The sequence below is a fragment of the Dama dama genome, chromosome 33 (genome assembly GCF_033118175.1).
Source record: "Dama dama isolate Ldn47 chromosome 33, ASM3311817v1, whole genome shotgun sequence".
Taxonomy (NCBI): Eukaryota; Metazoa; Chordata; class Mammalia; order Artiodactyla; family Cervidae; genus Dama; species Dama dama.
Window position 1 is genome coordinate 8,065,872 of NC_083713.1, and position 21,105 is coordinate 8,086,976.

The window sequence follows — 21,105 nt, forward strand, 5'->3', positions numbered from 1 at the left end:
GGGTAGGGTAGAGGCCGAGGCCAACCTGGAGGGTCCCTTATCCTAGACGGCCTTGCCTGTCAGGTGTTTTCCTCGTGACCTCATCACGGATGGGGTCCCGGATGGCCTTGCCTGCCCAGTATTTTCTTCATGACTTTGTCACGGGCGGGACCCCCCCATAACGGCTCCCAGAATCAAGGGGAGGGGGAGTTCACAGAATCATATTATAGCCACTTTGCTCTTCTGTTAAGTGATATAATTGGCTTTACTTCTGAAGCACAAATAGAGGGAAATGGGTGTTTCACCTCTCAGCTTGTGGTCAGGAAAACTCTGATTCAGAATTCCTTTGATTCTTTGGTTACACAGGTATCTTTCAGGGTCCATACACAGCACTGCCACTAGGGAGCCCCTCAGGGAAACTCCTGCCCACACCTGGTAGACTTCGACTTGTCGAGTGTCACAGAACAAAGTCGGTGGGGTCACAGGCAGGAAAATCACTGTTTTCAATCAAACTGTCTCAAAGCAAGGTTGCAAAACAGTTGTGACAGAGTTTTTGCTTTTGAGTTCAACTGGGGACCTAAAAATTCAACATGTGCATTAAGCAAGAGTAGGCTCAATTTCTGAGCAGTCCATCAGTAGGAAAGACTTTGGAACACATAGGATTAGGACAGTCCACGGTAAATACCGACAGAGGCAGCGTCTCTATGGCAACTCTTGTGTTGGAAATTTATTTAAACATGATTTTCTCATTAGCAGATCTCGTAACTGACGCTACCCCACCGGGGACTGAAACACACCACCCAAGTAGCTGCCCAAGCCATAGGGCTTTGCAGGAAAGAACGTGTATCAAAGAGATTTATGTCCATGAGAATTAACTACCAGAGATGTTCAAAACTGTCCATGAGACGTTCTCTTTAATCTTTTGCTTTGCTTCAGCTAATGCTTTCAAATCGTTACCAGTATTCTGACTAAATCACGGTGTTGAAAACATCAAGAAAAGTAAATTACAAATTCTCACCCTCCCATTCTTTTTGTTGCTATATATATAGTGAAGAATACATTACAGAAAGTCTCCAACCTGAGCCCAGCTTCCCTCCTCATCCTCCTGATGTTACTTGGTTAGGGATACAAAAGAGCAGAACGATTAGGACTGGTGAGTGGGGGACAGGAGCACCTTCACTCTGCAGGGGAGGGGCAACCGAACTTGGAGACAAGCGTCACAGGGTCAGAGCAGCAGGCAGCAGCCATGCAAAAGCCTCAATCCCAACATCTCATGCAAAGAGCGCCCCCCACCCCCACCCCAGCAAGCACACCCACAGAAGAGAACACTAGGCCCCAGGGCTCAACCGCGGTCCCAGAAGGGAGACAGGCATCGAGTCTGTTCTACAGGGAGCAAGTCTACCAACTTCAAGTTCCTGAAACAAACACAACGTAAGATTAAATATGGATTATTCATATGTTTAACCAATACCTAAGAGAGACACTGATCCAGAACAAATGGAATGTGAAACGACATTTTTGTTTTCCACCAAAAGGCCGAGAACGGCCGCCCTGAGGTGGGGCCGCCCGGGGAGGGAGAGCAGCGCGCGCGGGACTGGCGGTTGGCGGCGTGGCCATGAGTGCCTCCATCTCCTGTGCTCACCAGACGTTTCCTGAGGTCTAGGGGGCCCCGGGACCAGCCACACCCCGGCCAGGGCAGCAGTGGCAGAGAGGACAGGTGGCAGAACCGGGAGCCCGGGCGCGGAGGGGCGGGCGGGGGCAGAGGCCGGCCCCCACCGCCCCATCATCAGCGCAGGGAGAACATGCCAGGCCTGCTCCTGGAACGACCCTGCCCTCCTAACACTGGGTCCCAGCCACAAGGAGGGAGCCCCAGCGCTTCGCCTGCAGCGCTGACCGCCTGAGCCAGGGGAGACGGCGAGAGGACAGAGCGCCCGGGGGCGCCGCTGAGTGCAGGGAGCATTCTCCAGGAGCTGTGAACGCCGCGCGCTTAGAAGGCTCCTGCCCAGGCAGGGCACAGCGGCCAGCTCTGGGTTCTGGGGGCACGGCCCTGAGCAGGTGCCCGCCAGGGACTGGGTCTCTCTGTATCAGAGGAAGCTGCGGGGGCTCCAGCAACGGCACCCCGCGGCATCGCCGGCTGAGACAGACGAGCCCCCAGGGGGCGGGCGGGCTCCTGGGGAGCTGCTGTACCCCATCCCCGGGGAGCAGCCTCCTCCCGGGGGCTGCTGCTTGTGGTCACCGCCGGTTAAACTCAACTCATAAGAAGCTCCTTTACTGAGACTCTTCATCAAACCTCCGGGGAACTCTCAGCACCTCCATTTCTCAAAAGGTGGCTCTGGTGAGCCCTCCGGGGCACAGAGAGCGGAGCAGATATGCTGAGAACAAGCGCATCTGTGCGGGGTGAGCTCACCACCGTCACGCTCGCACTTAGAGGCCAGACGGACGAGAAAGCCTTCACGCTTTCCGTGTGCAATGATCGTGAGCTGAGCCAGGGCAGCTCCTCAGGGCAGGTACGTCTGGGAGGCCACGTCTCCTCACCAGGGTTCCTTTCCAGAGTGGACATACCGAGCTTGGCGACTGGGCTGTGTCCTCAGTCCGCACTCGAGAAATGAGGAGCTGGCCGGCGCTGATCTCCTGGCGGCAAGCCATGTTTGCACCAGATTTGCTTTAACTTTTCCAACGAGGAGGACCCTCTTACAGGACTTTCAAGGTTTCCCACGTGGAGGAAACTTGGATGAACACGACACGACTTGGTGTGAACTGGCAGATGTACGGACTCTTAAAACCCCGAGAGCCCAGGGTCTACAGCTCCCAAAAAGGAAACTGCTGAAGAGCACAGGCCAGACAAGTCAAATGAGGGGAAAGCAATGCAGCCTGGGGGCTAAGCCTTTTCTCTTTCACTTTCTTGACATTTATATTTCCATGTGTTTTAATACATTTTCAAAAACTTCCTTTTGTTACAGTTTTCACATTTTCAAAACTCCCTTTTTTATGTTTTCAAAAACACCCATTTCTCTGTTACAATGCCACTGCAGCCCAGCTGTTACAAAAATAATCTGTCTGAAGTATTCCATCCTCTATCTTTTAACAACACAACTGCCACAATGAAAAGCTGTCATGGTTTTGAATGCTAGAACTTTAAGCTGGAGCAGCGGATGTCTGTATAGAAAAGCCCAGAAGCGATACAAACGCGGAGGGGAGGGGGTGAGCTCTCCCTACGGAAGGGGGCAGGTGCACGGTTCTGGACGTGGGAGGGGCGGAGGGGCTGCTCAGGGACGTGATCTCCCGGATCGCCAGCCGCAGCTTCAGCTGGCGCAGCGGTTGCTGATGCCGATCTCACGCTGGATCCCTGTGCCCAACAGGGCGGACATGATGGCGTCGTTCTTCACGCTGGCTGGGCAAGCAGCCACATACCAGGCCGGCATCCCGACCCAGAGCTGGGGACGGGAGACACGAGGCAGGAGGTTATGCGTGGCTGTGGAGGGACTGACACTCCCAGCCCAGGACGGGGTGGGGTGGGCATGGGGTGGGGGCGCATACACACCTCCCGCCAGACCACAGCAGCCGGCCCCTCCCATTGTGCAAAACGCCAAGCCTTGTCTCCAGGCTTCCTGAAGCAGCTCGTGCCCACAAGTAACGAGACATTCAAAATTCAAGAATCACTACTACACACTGATATCAAACAAGTTAACCTAGGTATTTATTCTCTTTATGAATGTGCAACAGTGAAACAGTACGTATCTCCTCATTTTCCGTTAATCTTCTAAACCATCTACTTAATGACAGTTCAGACATTTTACAAAGAACACCTGAGTCATGGAATGCTGAATGACTCCCCGCAATTCCCTACAGAATCACCTCCTTCCAGGAGGAAAGAGTTATTGCCAACCTTAAAGGTTCAGAAGTCTGCACATCCAAGGGAGGAGGGTAGTCAAGGAGAAACATCCACTCTCCCCTTTCTAAACAGTGAGGACAGATATGTAGAAGAGGAAACCACAGCAGGGCCTGAGCAGAGGAGCCTGGCCCTGAGAGAGCTTCTGGGATGCACAGCATTGCACAACAGACCCACGCGGAGCAACGCAGACTTTCCACACAGAACTCACCCAGTGAGCAAGGGGACGGCTGGGTGGGGCTGCTGCTCTCCCATGCCGCTGTTCCGCTGATTAGCTGTGTGCTGCATTAAGACCCTGGTTATTCTCTTGGCTAGGGCGCTGTGTGGCTTGCGGGTCCCTCGTTCTCCAACCAGGGATCAAACCCCAGGCCCCTGCAGTGGAAGCGCAGAGTCATAGCTATTGGACTGCCAGGGAATTCCCTAAAGAAACACAGCAGCTTTACAAGACACTCAGATAGCATGCGACTTTACTTAAGACTGTGAAGTCTATGTATGCTTCAAGCTCAAATGTTTCACATCAAATTTCAAGTAACTCTTCCTTTAAGTCAACCTTGGGTTTCCTAGAATAGTAAATATCCTATTTTCTAGGAATAATTATACCCGAAAAAACAACGTGTGTCTTAATAGCTCAATAGTGAAAGTGAAAGTGAATTCTCTCAGTTGTGTCCGACTTTTTGCGACCCTACGGACTGTAGCCTAGAAGGCTCCTCTGTCCATGGAATTTTACAGGCAAGAGTACTAGAGTGGGTTACCATGTCCTTCTCCAGGGGATCTTCCCAACCCAGGGATCAAACCCAGGTTTCTGACATTGCAGGTGACGCTTTACCGTTAGAGCTACTGGGGAAGCCCCTTAATAGCTCAAGGAGAGTTTCTGAAAAGGCAAACTTTTAAAATTCCCATATCCCAGGGGAACGAGGCATATACCACATGCCTGGAGTTGGCGTCCCAACCACAACCACCATCCAGAAGCAAACGGAAGACTCGCCTGGCTTCTGCTGGAGTTTATTTCCTCGGCTGTAAGATATCGCACCACTCTGCTGTCACCGGCTCACTCTCAGCTGAAACCTCTCTTTACAGAGACGGCTTGAGAGACGAGCCTGGGGGGCTGCCTGCTCTGCGGAATGCTGCGATGACCCTGCTCGGGCCGCACTGCAGGGCAACTTAGCTGGGCTCTCCTCTGCCCCCTCGAGGATCAAATTCAAGTCCGAGTCCCCAAGTGCAATTCATTAAAACACTTGCTCTAGCAGTAAAGTGACGTGGCATGCTTCCTCGCCTTAAAATTAGAGTCACGGGAGAAAGACATTCAGAAATACGGTGAATTCTATGGGGAACAGACAGGCCCGAGAGAAAGTCACACCGTCTGTGGATGACAACGGGCGCGTTAAAGCAGAACATGAGCACCGCGGTCAAGCTGTCTTTCCTAACGAGATGCTGTGTGAGCCTCTTCCCATCAAATGCCACACTCGGGGCACCACCCAGACAACAGGTGTGGCCTTGTTTTCTGAGACTGACCGTCCGCACAGCCCAGCACCTCCTACGAGGGTTCGCAGGGCTCCCCTTCACCAGCACCGGGCCCCAGCCCTGCAGCGCTGCGCGGCTCAGAGCCTGGAGCTGGGGCCGAGTCCCACGGGGAGGCCTCAGGACACACACAGCTCAGCAAGCCTGCTGACTCGGCTTCCCCTGCGAGATGGCGCCAAGGGGAAGAGGAAAGACAGCATTGAGAGCAGGAGCTACGTGAGGCCCGGGGGTGTCCCCGCACGCCCAGGACACCGCGTGACCCACAGGGACTCGGACGGCCCCGGCGGCCTCGGCCTCCACTCCTCACGGAGCACGTCCAGCACCTGCTGCGCCTGCAGTGCTCTCCCCGGGAGTTTCCACGGAACATGAAAATCTGAGACTCACCAACCCTGAACAATTGCCTGAAAGTGGATGCGTCGGCTGCGTAAATTTAGCAATTAAAAGAATACCTTTGAGACAAATCGGGGCTTAATAGAAAGAAAACAGTTTTGAGAAACCAACTCATTCTCACATCTATAATGCCATAAATGTTAAACTATATTCAAGTGATATTTTTTCTGGAACACTAAAATATTTTTCACGTTTTATAGATAAGGCATTTTCCCTGTAGTCAATGTTGTCTCTGGCTGACTGACAGAACTGAGATCACCCACTGTGTTCAGAAAATCTTTGTATTTTGAATTGTTCTCTATGAAGCCACCAGAACACCCTAGATTTGCCATGCGTAGCAACAAAGAACTACCCACTTGTGCACGCATGCACACGCACACACACACAGAGTTAGACGTCCACCTTAACACCAGCTCCAGAGAAACCTGCCTACCAGAACACACACACACACACACACACACCCCTAAACACAGACACCGAATCCAGTAGGATTCCTTTAAAATTATCCTTCCATCACTTTGAAGACAAGAGGCGCAGGGCTCCTGAAACTGACGATGAGGCGCGCAGGCCCCTTACTTGCAGGCGTCCCTGACGTCCGTGTGGCTGGCCGTGTACAGCATCCTGTCTGCAGCCGGTCCAGCCGAAGGGACCGCAGCGAGGTGGGGGTCGAGGCTTCACATTTGATAGTGGTCTTGTCATCTCGTACCTCTTCCCGTAAAGCTGGCAGCTGAGGGATTGAGGCAAATGTAAAATTGGGTAACAACAGACTGTGTCAAATCTGTGAATCTGGAGCCCTGTGAATCTGGAGGTCTAAGGAGAGGCTGGCAGCTGGTCACGTGCAGTGGCTGTCCCCATGTCGGCGCTTCTGTCATCGAATGTGCCGTTGCTGCTCTAGTGTGACTGCCCCCACCCCCACCCCGGGTGGCAGGGACCCCCATGTGGCAGCCCCCAGGCTCGCTCTCTCTGGATCATCCACCCTCTAGAAGTTTCCCCAGACCCTGAGTAGGAGTGGGCGCTGCTGCGGGAGTGAGTGTGTGTGTCCTCCAGCCCGTGTGATGTTCCACGACTGACCGCACTCTGGGTTTACACGCTTCCTCCCGCGCTCCTGGGACCCGGCAGCGTGGCGGGAACGCAGAGGCTGGACTCCGCCACAGTCAGGACTCACTCCTGCTGAGCTTCGGGGTGAGCACAGGCCGGCCTGGTCCCGAGGGGGCACGGAGGCCACGCCCTGGGAGTGGAGGGTCGGCGGGTCTCCGGAGGTCGGCCCTGGAGAGCCCTCAGCGGCAGAGAACGTGACCTTGGCGCCCCGCTGCCGCAGGAGTGGTCAGACCACGGCCCGAGGCTCCCTAGCGTCCCTGGGCACGGGTGTCCCTCCCACCGCGGCAGTGCAATCTTTAATCTGTTACTACTTGTTATATGGACCTGAAGAGATTTCATTACAGGGTTTTTCATTAGTGAAAAATTCATGCATACCAGAGAGAAAATATTTTAGAATTTAATGTTTCTTATCTTTATGTAAACTTATGACTTCATTTAGATAGATACTTATTCTTGTATATTCAGGCTATAAATATCCTTTCAGATCAATTCATCTTCTGATACCTGATTTTAGTCTTTCAAATGAATGTACTGTACTGCTTGTCTGTATAAAGCCTATGAACAAACATAGGGCTTTTGTAAATGATGCATTTATTGTCATTATTCTTGTTTGATTTTTAAATGATAAACCATGAGAGAAGGGGTTTTCCTGCGATTGTAAAACCATCATGACACGGTGTGCATTATCCTTCCAGAATGTAACCAAGCTCTCCAACAATCACTCTGAAATGAGCAAACTTAATTTCAACCAATGGTCGCATTTTAACGACTGACCTAAACTGTACTTTTTCCAGCAAGAAATGCTTTTTGTCTGCAGCGTGAAGTGATGTAAAAGTACGGGTGTTGAGTGTGAGCTTCTACTGAAATCTGGGCTGAAAGTATGACTAGAAGAAGCCTATGACAATCTCTCCCACAACCTGGCCTCTGTGGACCCGGATCCCTCCTCTCCACTGAGACTCTTCCGGGACCAATCGCGATGCCCTGCGCCCGCTGCGGAGCCGATGTGCTGGATGGTGAAGGAGCCACATCCCCGACAGACAGACAGCATGATGCAGCTCTGACAAAGGCCTCATTTTTCTTCTGTAAACCATCTTTTTACATCTGTTTGTAAACTTGTTTAAAGAATGGATCTAGGCATACACTTTTAGATTTTGATGACATAGCCATTCTGGATTGTATAAGTAGCAAATGTAACTTTTACTTGTTCAGTGGCACATTAAAAAAGCCAGCAAGAGATGCGTTCAGATCACGGTGTGTTATTTATGATGCCGCTGATAGCTTGGTAGACAGAGACGGCATGTCTCTTTACATGTGGGTAGTGCCTTCAGTTTACCTGTACAGTTCATTGTTACCATTCTGTTTTTCTGTTAATATTTTGTGAACTTCCTGAATATGTGAGAAAGTACATACAGTTTACTTTGGAACAATTTTTATCACAGTATTATTTATTGCTTTCTTTCAATAAAGTACTGAAGCCAAATTTCCCACTGCCACTTAAGAGTGCCGAGGGAAAGCTGGACTCTCCCTGAGAACAGGCCAGAGCTGGTAATGGGAGCCCGTGTCATCACATGGACATTCTGGTAAGAGAAACGGATGGAGAGAATGGAAAGGCTAGAAGGCGGAAGTATAGGTGTCCCCAAAGGATGACCGACGGGGTGTTCATGCCCTTGGATCCGGAGACAAGAGGCTCCATCACTTCAGCATCTTCGGGGCCAGGGCCCCTCTGCTGCAGAGGCGAGGGCAGCGGGCCGAGGGTGGGAAGAGAGTGCAGGTGTCAAGGCTCACCGAGGGTGCCCGGGCGGGCTGGCCAGGGGAATGCAGTAGGGAGTGTGCGTGTGCACGCTTGTGTGTGGGAGCTTTCTATGTCAATTTAGTCAACACTCTTTATTATTCATATACCCATAGAAAGAAGAATGTTGCGAGGGGAGGTGGGAGGGAGATTCAAGAGGGACGGGACATACGCACACCTAGGGCTAATTCATGTTGATTTACGGCAGAAATCAAACCAATATTGCACAGCAATTATGCTTCACAAAGAAAGAACATACAAAGGCGGTCAGGAAAGTATGAAAAAAAGATTTCTCATAGAGATTTTTTTTTTATTTCTCATAGAGATTTATAATCACAACTCTGCGTACATCTGGGAGCAGGCTGCCCACCACCATCAGACCGCCCCACAGCATCAGACATTCCTTCCCAGCATGAGGCCCTAGTCCACCATCAGACCCTAGTGCAACATCAGACACTCGCCCAGCAACAGGCCCTTCCGCAGCATCAGACCCTAGTCTAGCATCAGACATTCCCCCAGCCTCAGACCCTAGTCCAGCATCAGAAGTCCCCCCTCAGCATGAAGCCCTAGTCCAGCATCAGACACTCGGCCAGCAGCAGGCTGTCCCCGAGCTTCTGACCCTAGTCTAGCACAAGACGTTCTCCCCAGCATCAGACGTACCCCCTCAACATCCGGCCCTAGTCCAGCGTCAGGCCCTCCCCCAGAAGGGGGGCATGGCAGCCCCACTTGTCTGATCCTCCTGAGCACACTCAGGCAGCCCCCGAGCAGCAGGACAACAGCTCTTGCAGGAGGTGCATCTGTAGGAATCACCTGCGGAGCAGCAGCAGCTGGGGTCTGTTTCAGGTCAAGGAGTGGCGAGGGGGCACTTGTGCAGGAGGCAGCGGTGCTGTGGGCACGCTCCCCAGCTCTGCTTCTCCCCGTGGGGGCTCTGCTCTCCTGCTCTCTCACGGGCCCCAGGGCAGTGTCCTTCCAGATTCACGGTCGCCTTGATATCTCAAGCCCAAGTCCTGAGTTGCGTCCCAGTCCGGCTAGGCAGAGGCCTGGGAACACCCATGCTCAGGGGCTGAAAGGATCCCAGGGGGACAGCCAGGCCCCAGCGGGTGGCGGGGCAGGGGACGAGGGTGGCCGCCCACAGAGGGCCCCGCAGCAGCACTGCAAGGACAGCAGCGATGCCTCAGCTCACTCGGGGACGCTGCCGGCCTAGCACTCAGAGATGTAACCGCCGGCAGCAGCTCTGGGGACGCAGGAAGCCCGGTGAGTGACACCACGCCACTCAGGCCGTGTGCGTGGGCACTGCTCACCACGGCCTCGGTTTTCATTCTGGTTCCAACTGTCCCTCCAAGGGCTGACGGGCTCCTCTTCCGAACGGCACACTTGTTTTCTTTATGTGGGTGAAGGCGTCCCTGCTTGTTTCTGTCCGCACTGTTGTCGCTCATCGTGTGGTTTCCTCGTTACAACCTGTGCTTGCTGCTCTTCCAGTTTAACTTAGGAGCAGCCCTTCTTTTCTGCATCAGCGTTCACGGGGCCTTTCCAGGTGGCGCGAGCTGTAAAGGTCCTGCCTGCCAATGTGAGAGATAACGAGATGTGGGTTGGATCCCTGGGTCAAGAAGATGCCCTGGAGGAGGGCATGGCAGCCCACTCCAGCATTCTTGCCTGGAGAATCCCATGGACAGAGGAGCTAGTGGGCTACACTCCCTGGGGTCGCAAAGAGTCAGACACGACCGAAGCAGTTTAGCACACACTCAGGCTTTAGTTCAGTCGCTCAGTTGTGTCCGACTCTTTGGCACTCCGTGGACTGCAGCACTCCGGGCTTTGCTGTCCTTCACTATCTCCTGGAGTTTGCTCAAACTCAAGGCCATTGAGTCAGGGACGCCATAGAACCATCTCATTCCCGTTGCATCCACCAGAGCGGGGGCTGGGGCTCGGCAAAGTGCACGGTCCCACTGCCTGGGTGTGCACCTGCCCTCACCACTCCCTGACCGCGTGACCATCACTGTGTCCTCCTCTGTAAATTGGGAGGTGGCAGCCCCTGCTTGGGAAGGGGGACGCCCAGCATCTGGCATATAATCAATGCACCTTCCATCTCAGCGTTGTCTTTACTAAGACTAGGGATAGCATTGAATAATCTGCTCCTTTTTCTCTCTTGTGTCTTAACTGTGGTCCAGACCACATCTTGTTTCACTTACCCCTGGGTGTATATCCCACACCCAGCACAAACAAGACACTCTACAAATATCTGGCTGAAGAGGCAGGAACATACCCTGTCCTCAAGGAGATGAAGCCGAGAGAGATGGGGGCCTAATGGTAACACTGTGTGGTGAGGAGACCCCAGGAGGACCTGCGTGACTGTGTGGTGGGGCGTGGGCCATGGGCAGAGCCCCTGAGGAGCTCCTGGGGATGAGGAAGGTGGCAGGAAGGAGGAGGAGGGCCGTTCCTTGTGCGATGTCCGGAGATTGGACCTCACCCCTCACTGATGAGCACTTAGGCCATTTCCAAACACTTGTCAGTGTTCTGGAGGAAAGAATCATTGCCCAGCTCCTACTCAATCAACTTCATAGAATATGTTTCTAGCGTTGGAGTATAAACATCTGCTTTATTCATTCCATGCTTCGTTCATCCACCCATCGAGCCAGCCATCTCTTCAACCATCCACACACACTCACTAGTCCATATTCCACCCACTCATGAATTCCGTCCACCCATCAAGCCAGATATCTGTTCATCCATGCATCCACTCACTAATCCATCCATCCATCCCTCTACACATAATTCATCCACCCATCCACTCATTAACTCATCAGATCATCTTGGACCCACCGAGAAGACGGATGCCTCCTCCGCTCCTGCTCCCAGGAAGACCCCGAGCGTGAGTGACAGGAGCCTCGTGGGGCAGCGGGGGAGACACAGAAGGGACATGCCTGCAGGCCCTCCTCCCTCTCAACGGGGAAGCACCCACCTGGTCCTAAGGCCTCCCTGCCGGGAGTCCAGGCCGGCCCTTTTACTTCTTGCCAAACAAGCGGCCGATGCAGGACCTGATGCCCTTCTTCTTCGCGGCTTTGTGCAGCGAGTCCTGGCTGATGGTGCTGCTGCTGGGGTTGCCCCCGGGGCCGTCCTGAGAGCCGGTCGAGCTTCGGGGAGAGAGAAGGACCTTTAACCGGCGCCCTCATGCAGACACACAACCCTCCTCAAGATCTATTGTTAGAACCGGCCACCCAGCAACACCCACACCTCAACCTCGAGCACACAGTGGAGGCTCCTTCACCAACCACACTCCACACAAGCAGTGCAGGCTCCCGGCCACAGACATCTGCCCCGGGAAGCTGAGAGTCTCTGACAGGAGTTCCCCCCAGGGAGGGCTTGACTCCAGGCCAGCTGGTGCAGAGGGCACTCCGACCCTCCCTCAGGGTCTCCGCTTGGCAGGTGACGAGGCTCCCAGAGAAGGCGAGCTCCCCTGCTCTGGGCAGCTCCCCCCACCTCCGCAGGGTGACCATCCCCGGCCGTGGCAGCACAGCTGCTGGTCAGGAGACCACACGTGCCCTCCGTCGAGTGCTGCCTGGCTGAGGACGGGAGCTTAGCAGGCGGTGGTCTGAATGAGGACAGTGTCAGTCACTGCAGGGGATGGAGTCTCCTGAGAGGAGACCCTTGAGGAAAAGGGAGGGACCCTCAAGAGGGAACCCGAGAGGCACGGGGCCGTCACCCTCAGGAACGCGCCCCGGGCGGGGCAGACCTCTAGCAAGAGCAGGAAGAAAGCTCCCACAGCGGGGTCAATCGTAGAGATGGACGTTTTCTAAAATCAGCAAGGCCACTGAGCTCTTCTCACCCAGCACCTGAAGTTCACCACTAAACACAGACACCGAACCCAGTGGGATTCCTTTAAAGACATCCTTCTAACTCTTTCAAGAGAAGAGGCGCAGGGCTCCTGAAACTGACGACGAGGCGCGCAGGCCCCTTACTTGCGGGCGTCCCTGACGTCCTCGGGGCCGGCCGCATGCAGCGCCCCCGTGTGCAGCCGGTCCAGCCGAAGGGACCGTGGCGAGGCAGGGCTCGAGGTTCCACCTTTGATGCTGGTCTCCTCGTCTTCTTCCTCTTCCATTAAAGCTGGCAGCTGAGTGAGACAGGTGTAAAATGGCAGTGTAAAACTGGCTAACGATAGACTGTGTCAGAAAAGGCAACCTCACAGGCTTTACATTATAACCGGAAACTTATTTGTAAATCTATTTGCTATGCTTTCCTCCAAGTACAAAAAAAAACAAAAAACAAGCAAACAAAAAACCACCCTTGTTCCAGCTTAGTGCCATCGTACAGGACTGTCTTGTTCAAGAGAAGCGGGGCGTGGGGCAGCGAGAGCACCCGACTGAGTGCAGACACCCTGGACAGGAGCCTCCCTGAAGCCGGGCTCCGCCCTCCCTGGAATCCAGCGACCAGATGGCCCCGCCGGGCAGGACAGCAGAGCGACGCCAGCACCGTGAACCCTGCATGGCATGAACCGCCCTGATGAAAGCACTCTGCTCATCGCCAGATGCTGCTCAGAAGCACCACCAGCAAGAGGAAGAAGCCTCTCAGCAAAGGCGTCCAGACCCTTCTGTTTGAAGGAGCAAAGGACACAGCTTGTGCCACCACCCAAGATCATTGGTAGTGAGGATGCAGCCTACTGGAGCCCAGGACAACAGGGGAAAGACAGAAAAGGTACCTCACCCGGCATGCGAACACCACGTGTCTGGCTCGTATTCCTCAGTAACGGACAGACTGGGGGCTAACACTGAAGTGCTCACTCGCAGTTCCAGTGTACTTTGCTCACTGTGGTTTACATAGAGCACCCCTAGGTCTTCACTCAGAGATGACCTTGTATGAGACTAGAGGGGTGGGATGGGGAGGGAGATGGGAGGGAGGATCAAAAGGGAAGGGGTATATGTATACCCATGGGTGAGTCACGCTGAGGTTTGACAGAAAAGAACACAATTCTGTAAAGCAATTATCCTTCAATTAAAACATAAACCAATTTAAAAAACAAAAAAAAGATGTTTCTCCTGGAGTCCCAGCTTTTCCGCTGGTCCTGGGTGTGAGGACAGGAAAGACAGTGGTGGTAACAGTGTGGGGAACAGATTAACCCCTTCAGGGTCCAGCCAGGTCTCACTAGTACATTTGGGTGTGTGGTTAAGCCAGGGGAAGTTTCAGGAAACAGGCACGGCAAGTATTTTTGTAAACAATGAGTGTCTTGTTTTAACCAACTAACCTGTGCCTTTGTAGTGGGATTCTCTAAAGAATACTGATCCACTGCAGCCCCACAGGAGCTTGGTGACAACAAAGTGACTCAGTGCAAAATACAGCTGAGCCCGTTCAACAGCAGCTGGGTAAACTATGCACCCTCCCCTGATCTCCAACAAGAACCCTCAGGCAACAGAAGGCTACAGAGGCTAGAAATTATCCCCACGGAACTGAACAGGGATCAGTCTCAAATTCAAGTTACAATAAGCCTTTATAAAAATCAGAAAACAACAGAAAGAGTGGGAAGTGACACGCCTGGGTTGACCGTGGACTCAGGGGAGACAAACACCTGCCTCAAACTCAGAGACCGCGGCCAGCCCCTTCCCCGGGCCTCCTCCTGAGGAAGGCCTCTGGGTCCCCAGCCTGGCCACCTGCCCCCAGGAGGGAAGCCCGCCCCCCTGGTGCCCACATGACTAGGATGGGCAGGACGGTGTCCTCACGTAACAGGAGGACACAGCAGGCCACAGTGCCGGTGAGCGGCACACCCAGGTCACCAGCCCCAGGGCACAGTGCTGCTCCGCGGGGCCCAGCAGAAGGGCTCCCGGGCACTGAGCTGCGTGAACTGGAGCGCGGCTGCCCGAGTCCTGCGGGAAGGTCCCAGGAGTGGTCGGTCAGCGGGCTGGGAGCGGGAGAGGGACAAGGACGGCCAGCCCTCGGGGCACTGGACTCAACAACAGGGGCTCATCCAAGGGACCCGAGGGGAGAGGCAGCGAGCTCCCTCCTGATGCTCCCTCCTTCAGGGATGCTGTGAGGGACACGAGGGCCTCTGGAGGAAAGGGGGCTGGATGGCAGCAGGGTTAAGTGTCCAGGCTCTCATCAGACCAGTCCGCACCACACTGCTGGGTGTGCGAGCCTGGGCACGGGGCCCGGCCTCTCTCAGCCTCAGTGTCCACGTCTGCTGACTGGGGATGACAGCAGCCTGGCCCTCACCTGGGTGTCTGCCAGATGACATGACAGGCTCGGAAAGCACTCGCCACGCTGCCTGGCACACAGAGGCTCCTGCACACTGCTACCCCCGTCATTAGACTGGCTTCCCCCAAAGCTACCACCTTCGGCTCGGATTCAGCCGTTTCTTTGAATAACACACTGAGCGGAAATTCCACCGTGGTCCAGACGTTAGGACTTGGCACTCTCACTGCCGGGACACCGGCCTGGTCCCTGGTTGGGGAACTAAGATCCCATAAGCTGTGCAGCACGGCCAAAAAATAACTGAAGAAAATTTTAAAAATAATCCTATGTCTATTATAAATAAGCATGAGTTGATTAGAAGGTAAACAAGTGGGAGAAAGGCAAACTGTTACAAGAGTCCCCGAATGACCTATTACCAAGAGAACCATCAGCATATTTCAACTGGTGGATGAGTTTCAAAACTTCCATTAAAATGTCAATTATTCACCAGTACATAACCACATAATGTTCATTCATGTAACACGATAAGGACTCTTTAATACTTCACAGAGAAACAAACGCATGCTATATTATTAAATAGTTAACCTTTCGACGATGCTTCCTTAACTCACTAGGCTGAAAGATGCATGCAAAGAAATGAACAGAAACCAGATTGATTGCAACTCTGATGCTAAAAATGCAAGAAGCGTCACAGGCAAATACAGTAAAGCAAACATGACGGCAAACATAGAAGTGAGATGAAGACTTAGAGAACATGGAGCTGGAAACAGAGCATATTTTTAACCACAGAAGCGAAATGAGCTATTCAAGGTTTACTAGAGAAACACTATAAGTTATTACTCAGGAGATACCATTCTATTACAATATCATGATTTATTAAAGCAGAGCATTCTGGTCAGCAAAGGGCCTTAAGAGTTGTCTGTTCTCAGCCAAAATTTGCTATAAGTTAGTTTCCCTTAATAGAAAACACGTTATACTTTAAAGTAGTAATTTCACTGATTAGGAAGTTACCATAATACCTATTTTAAACCTGAACAAATCTAACCACCTATTGGACATTAATGTAAAATCCTTACCTAGAACTTGATATAAAACTTCTCAGAATAAATCCATTAAAGCAGGCATCCCATGAAAATCTGTAAGGAAAGCTAGCATAATAGCAAGTGGAGTCTTCACATCTTATGAACCATAAAAGATACTTTGTACAAGAGTCTAGGAGAGACATTAACCATGCAAAAACTGATGAGATTTACCGTCTAAACTCCAAGCATCAACACCGAAAGGATATTGGGTCAAAAGACCATTAATTCTACGTTTAGAGGAGCATTTCTTCATGGAAGCATAATCTCATTTATGATTACACAGGTTATGTAGTGCATGATCCACCTACACAATGCTTCTAACTCTATAGCGATACACTAACTTTAACTTACTGCTATGCAGGAAAAACACCATTTAATGGGACACGAAGACAAAGCACAAACCAGACTAATGGGACACAGCATTGATATGACCAGAGCAAGGGGGAGGATGGGGGAGGGGAGATGGATGTGTGAACTACAGCCTCCGGTGGGGGGGATGGGAGGCTGGAGTCTGGATTGATGATGGCTAAACAGGCAACAGGATGAGTCAGGAAATCAAAACCAATGATGAAAGCAGAAACGCCATCAGAAAACTGCACAAGGAGAAAATATTCAGAACTGTTCTTTTACAAATACTCGGAAAGAAATCAAGCATGAAACCACAGAGCAATCGTCCAAGAATTTTAAATATCAACTACTTAGACAATGATACAATTATAAAAGCAGTGTGTCAACAGACCACAAAATGGACCAGTTACCACTTCACATGCATCTAAAATGACCCACAGTTAATTTAATTCTATGCTAACAACGCAGCTCACAGGAAATGGGTGGTAACAGAAAAAAGGGATAATACAAGTGCAGTTTCAAGGCAGAGTGTTGTACACGTGATTCACGGGGTAAACAGCAGTGCACTCAGAAACCGAGGCTATACACGAAAGAAAGCCGGCACATGTGCTTTAGAGCCGCACACTCTGTCACCAGAAGACCGAGGGCGTCATCCCGTGTTGAGACGCGGAAGAGTGAGGCAGCCCGACTTCTTCCCTGGGGCTCTGGGGCACCGGGCCTTTAACTGGTTTCATGCGCACAGCTGGCCTGAGGGAGCAGCCAGGCCCGTCAGCAAGCGGACCAGTTCAGAGTCGGTTTTCTTGCCCCGTATGCCCTGCACCCTGCAGCCATTCGTCCCCAATGGAACATGTACTGCGCGGCTTTCACTCGCCATGAGGGCAGCCTATGGTTACTTTCACGAGGCTGTCTGCTCCCTGACCACAGAAACTGACCTGCCGCTGCCGTGCCCAGCAAGGGCCAGGCCCACCACTCCAGAGGCAGGCTCTGGCTGAGTTCATGATGGCGTGCTAAGCCGGTGGTCCAAATATCAAGACGGATTGGTCCCTGTGCCATTAGGGAATGATTGAAGACCAGGCAGTTTTAAAAGTCTTAGACCTCTGAGCATAGCAATTGTACCTGATTTTCTTCTGGGGAGAACGAGAAAAAACAAAGAAAGAAAAACGGTGTGCTCGGGGAGGCATGCGGCAGGGAGGAGGCAGGCACATACCGGAGTCAGGACGCCCAGCCGGTCTCCCTGGAGCGCTGGGCTGTGCCGCCTCCTTCGGGGCGGGGAGCGCTCTCTGCTGGGCGGGCAGGAGCCGGCAAGTGAGGAGGCAGGACACAGGTTGAGGGAGCTCAGGGACTTAAAACGCCGAAGGCTGCCTAAGCGCGCCCCGCCCGCCCTGCTGTCAGTCTCCTCGGCCCGCTGCTCCGAGCTCTCCTTCTCCTCCTGGATCCACCTAAAAGAGAGCAAAACTCGTCAGCTGCCCTCGTCAGCACAGGACCGTGTCTGGACAACAAATTTGGGCTGGCATTCTGTGTCACGATGAGCAAATTCCGGGAACATCTGCTCATTTCACATCTCGGCTAAAAGGTTCGACTTTCCCTCTTTTGAATATTCTCAAACTTGGAATAACTTAGCACTGAGTCTTACAAACTGGCCCCTGGTCATTCACGTTTGATTTGACTTATTTACGCTAACATTCTGACGGGGCCTGGGTGGCGACTCTCTCCCTGTGAGGAGATACCTGAAGTTGACCACCTTCATCTTCCCTGCTCTCAAGGCAGAGAGGCACGTCAGGGTCTCAAGTCTTTTCCACTGGGAACCGGGAAATCTCTATAACCAACACAGCGATTCACGAACAAGCCGGAGTTTCTAAACAAAAGTCCCCAGACCAGATGAAGTGCTGAGGGGATTTTTCTTTTTTAATGGTTGTATGTGTAACAACGCATCACTTGATGAAGTTCTCCACCAGCTTTGTGCGAGTTTCTGGCTTCATGTCAATGTGACGCATTCACCTGGAATTCACGCTTCCTGCTCTTCTCCCCTAATGTGTAGTGGATGATTTTATATAGCAGTTTAAATACTCGATGATGCCTATAAAATGATTTCCAAAATAAAATACAGGATTCTGGCAGGTCATAACCTCTTCAGCTTCATTCTACCTATAAGTTCTGAAAGTTTTTCACTTGTGAGAGCAAGCTGAGGGACAGAATTTACCATTGATAAACAAGTCAACTTACTGCCTAAGGAAAATTGACTTTACCTGACAACTTGCTGTAAAACTAAACATATTCATATGGAACCGTTCCATATTTCCGGCGGGGAAGGGGAAAGCCCGTCTTTCTGAGCTGGTCTGAGCTGACACAAGGCCAAGAAGCAGTCTGTCTCGGCATCAAAAGTGCAGGCGCCACCACTTGCGATGGCTGGCTGTGCCGTTCACCCCTGCCTTCCCCCCGAGCCCCGCATGCTCGGCACACAGGCACGGACGGGCACCTCGGCCTGGGCTGACGTGACGAGAACTATCTGAGCAGCAGCTCTGCCTGGTCCTGCGCACGGTCACCGGCCTGCGGCCGCTCTGGACACGGGCCCGGGACAGGGGCGTAGCTGTGCGCGTGTGGCCCAGGCAGGCCTCGGGGCCCCCGGACACCCGGCTGCACCCAGACCCAAGGCCCGCTGCTCACCACGAGGCGGGCCTTTGCGTTCTATCCCGATCTGTAAACTGTTACAACTGCCAAGACGGTGTCTAAAGAAAACATCTTAAATATACTGATGAGATGAGAAAAACTCAAACCCATGTCTTTGGACCACTGTCTTACAACAAGCCAATCTTCACACTGTATTAAGTTAAAAAGGACAATGCAGATCTGAGTGGGAATTTGCCAACCCCCAAACCCCTGCTTTTCTGTTCCAGGTGGCTTTGCACCGGAACACGGGAGTGTCCGATGGACACGGGAGGGTGAACCCACAGGGCTGGGGGGCACACGGGCCGCAGAGGACACCGCCTCGGCACCTCACCCACCTTGGGGCTCAGAGCTGAAGGGGAAACGCCAGAACACCGCCCCACAGAGTGCTGACACCAGCTGTGGACAGAACGCCCTGCCTCACTGAGCTCTCTCATCAAGGGCGATCTCAGAACTGAAAATCCTTGAAGCAGGCCTGAAGTCAATTCTCTCACTGTGGAACACTCAGAATTCTCGTAGGAGAAGAGAGCTCCTCAGAGAAGCCCAGGTTCTGGGGAGCTGAGTTCGGGTGCACCCACCGGATCTCTTCACTGATGGCGTCCAGCGGCTCCTGAAGCATCACAGGAAGAGTGTCGCCATCGGCCTGCCCACTGGGCGGCAGCTGACCGGCCGAGCTGAGGAGGGTGACCCCGTCGCCCTCGCCGACAGACACATCCTCGTCACTCTCGAAGGCCTGGGCCACGGTGGCCACCACGCGGGCCTGCTGCGCGGACTCCCAGTCCTGCTCCCTCTGGCTCTGCACCTGGGCACGAGAAGACCACGGCTCGTCAGCGACATTCAGGACAGCTCTCGTCTGTCAGGAACCGAGCACAATTTGTATGGAAGCCCCAACTTTGGATAAACGGCCATGCTTATGAGACACGGCCATCTCTTAAGCGAGCAGTACTGAAGAAACGGGCAGCAGGAGAATCGAGTTCCTAGGTGGCCTGGTGACACTCAGGTCTCAGCGTGGACGGAAGGCAATCCTATGAGGTTATTCACAAGGGTGGGCTGACCGAGTCAGAGACAAAAACCCAAAATTAAAAACATACATCCATGCCTCCATCGGGCAGGCTGAAGGAAAATAAGAAGGAAAAAATCCTTCAGCTCCGCAGCCGCTGGGTCCACGTCAGCGGTCATCACTTGTACTAGCTCCCCGAGGAGTGCTGTCCTCACAGGTTCCCAGCCCTCCGTGCTCCAGGCTGGTCTGAACACGCACAGACAGGAGCGAGCTGGGCAGCGAGGGAACTGGAGGGCCAGCCCCCCGCGGCTGTCCTCTCGGGGCACACGCACTCGGGCTGTTCTGGGGGACAGCCCCTCGCACCGCAAGGGCGGCTCTGCCATCAGAGACGCACGGGAGAGTGCCTGCTGGGGCCCGTGCCGCCCTCCCGATCTCACACCTCACACCCTTCTCTCTGCAAGTCTCCCCCCTGTCCGACTCTCAACCCAGGTCCTGCCTTCTCTCCCACACGTGACCTCAAAGCATCCGAGGGGCAGCCTCGAGGTGCTGGCTGCCGGCTCCCTGGCCGCGTGGTCTCAGCCCACGCCCCCTGTCTTCCTCACGACCCCTCCCAAGGGCTGGGCCACCCCCTTCGCGGGCTGGAGGACAGCCTGCCATCATCCCTGCTCCGTTCCAGCGAACCGGCTGCCTATGGGTTCACCCCCATCAGCCCGGTCAGCACATCCTCTCGCTGCTCTCACCTTCAGATGGCACAACGGGAACCAGCAGACTCCTCCTCCAGGGTACCCTGCAGCGGCCACTGAGGGTGTCTGAAGGCTGCTTGGGAGAGGCATCTGCTGCCTGTATAGCGCATGATGCATCTAAATTATGCTTCTAACTGTATAGTGATACACTAACTCTAACTTACTGCTATGCGGGAAAATCACCATTTAATGAGACACGAAGACAAAGCATAAACCAGACGAACTGAACACAGCACTGATATGACCAGAGCAAGGGGGAGGATGGGGGAGGGGAGATGGATGTGTGAACTACAGTCTCCGGTGGGGGGATGGGAGGCTGGAGTCTGGATTGATGACGGCTAAACAGGCAACAGGATGAGTCAGGAAATCAAAGCCAATGATGACAGCAGACACACCGTCCGAAAACTCCACAAGGAGAAGATATTCAGAAC

General features: G+C 53.2%; 1 protein-coding gene across 1 annotated transcript in view; it reads right to left on the reverse strand.

Annotated features, from left to right (window-relative positions):
- Positions 1-21,105, reverse strand: part of LOC133050739 (liprin-alpha-1-like) — a 60,524-nt gene that overhangs the window by 13,175 nt on the left and 26,244 nt on the right. Inside the window, 12 exon segments of the mRNA XM_061134994.1 lie at positions 1,058-1,084; positions 1,579-1,638; positions 3,214-3,296; positions 3,299-3,413; positions 3,521-3,596; positions 6,353-6,401; positions 6,848-7,085; positions 11,641-11,791; positions 12,617-12,768; positions 15,423-15,452; positions 17,475-17,706; positions 19,510-19,733. Of these exon segments, the coding sequence (XP_060990977.1) occupies positions 1,058-1,084; positions 1,579-1,638; positions 3,214-3,296; positions 3,299-3,413; positions 3,521-3,596; positions 6,353-6,401; positions 6,848-7,085; positions 11,641-11,791; positions 12,617-12,768; positions 15,423-15,452; positions 17,475-17,706; positions 19,510-19,733 (1,437 nt within the window).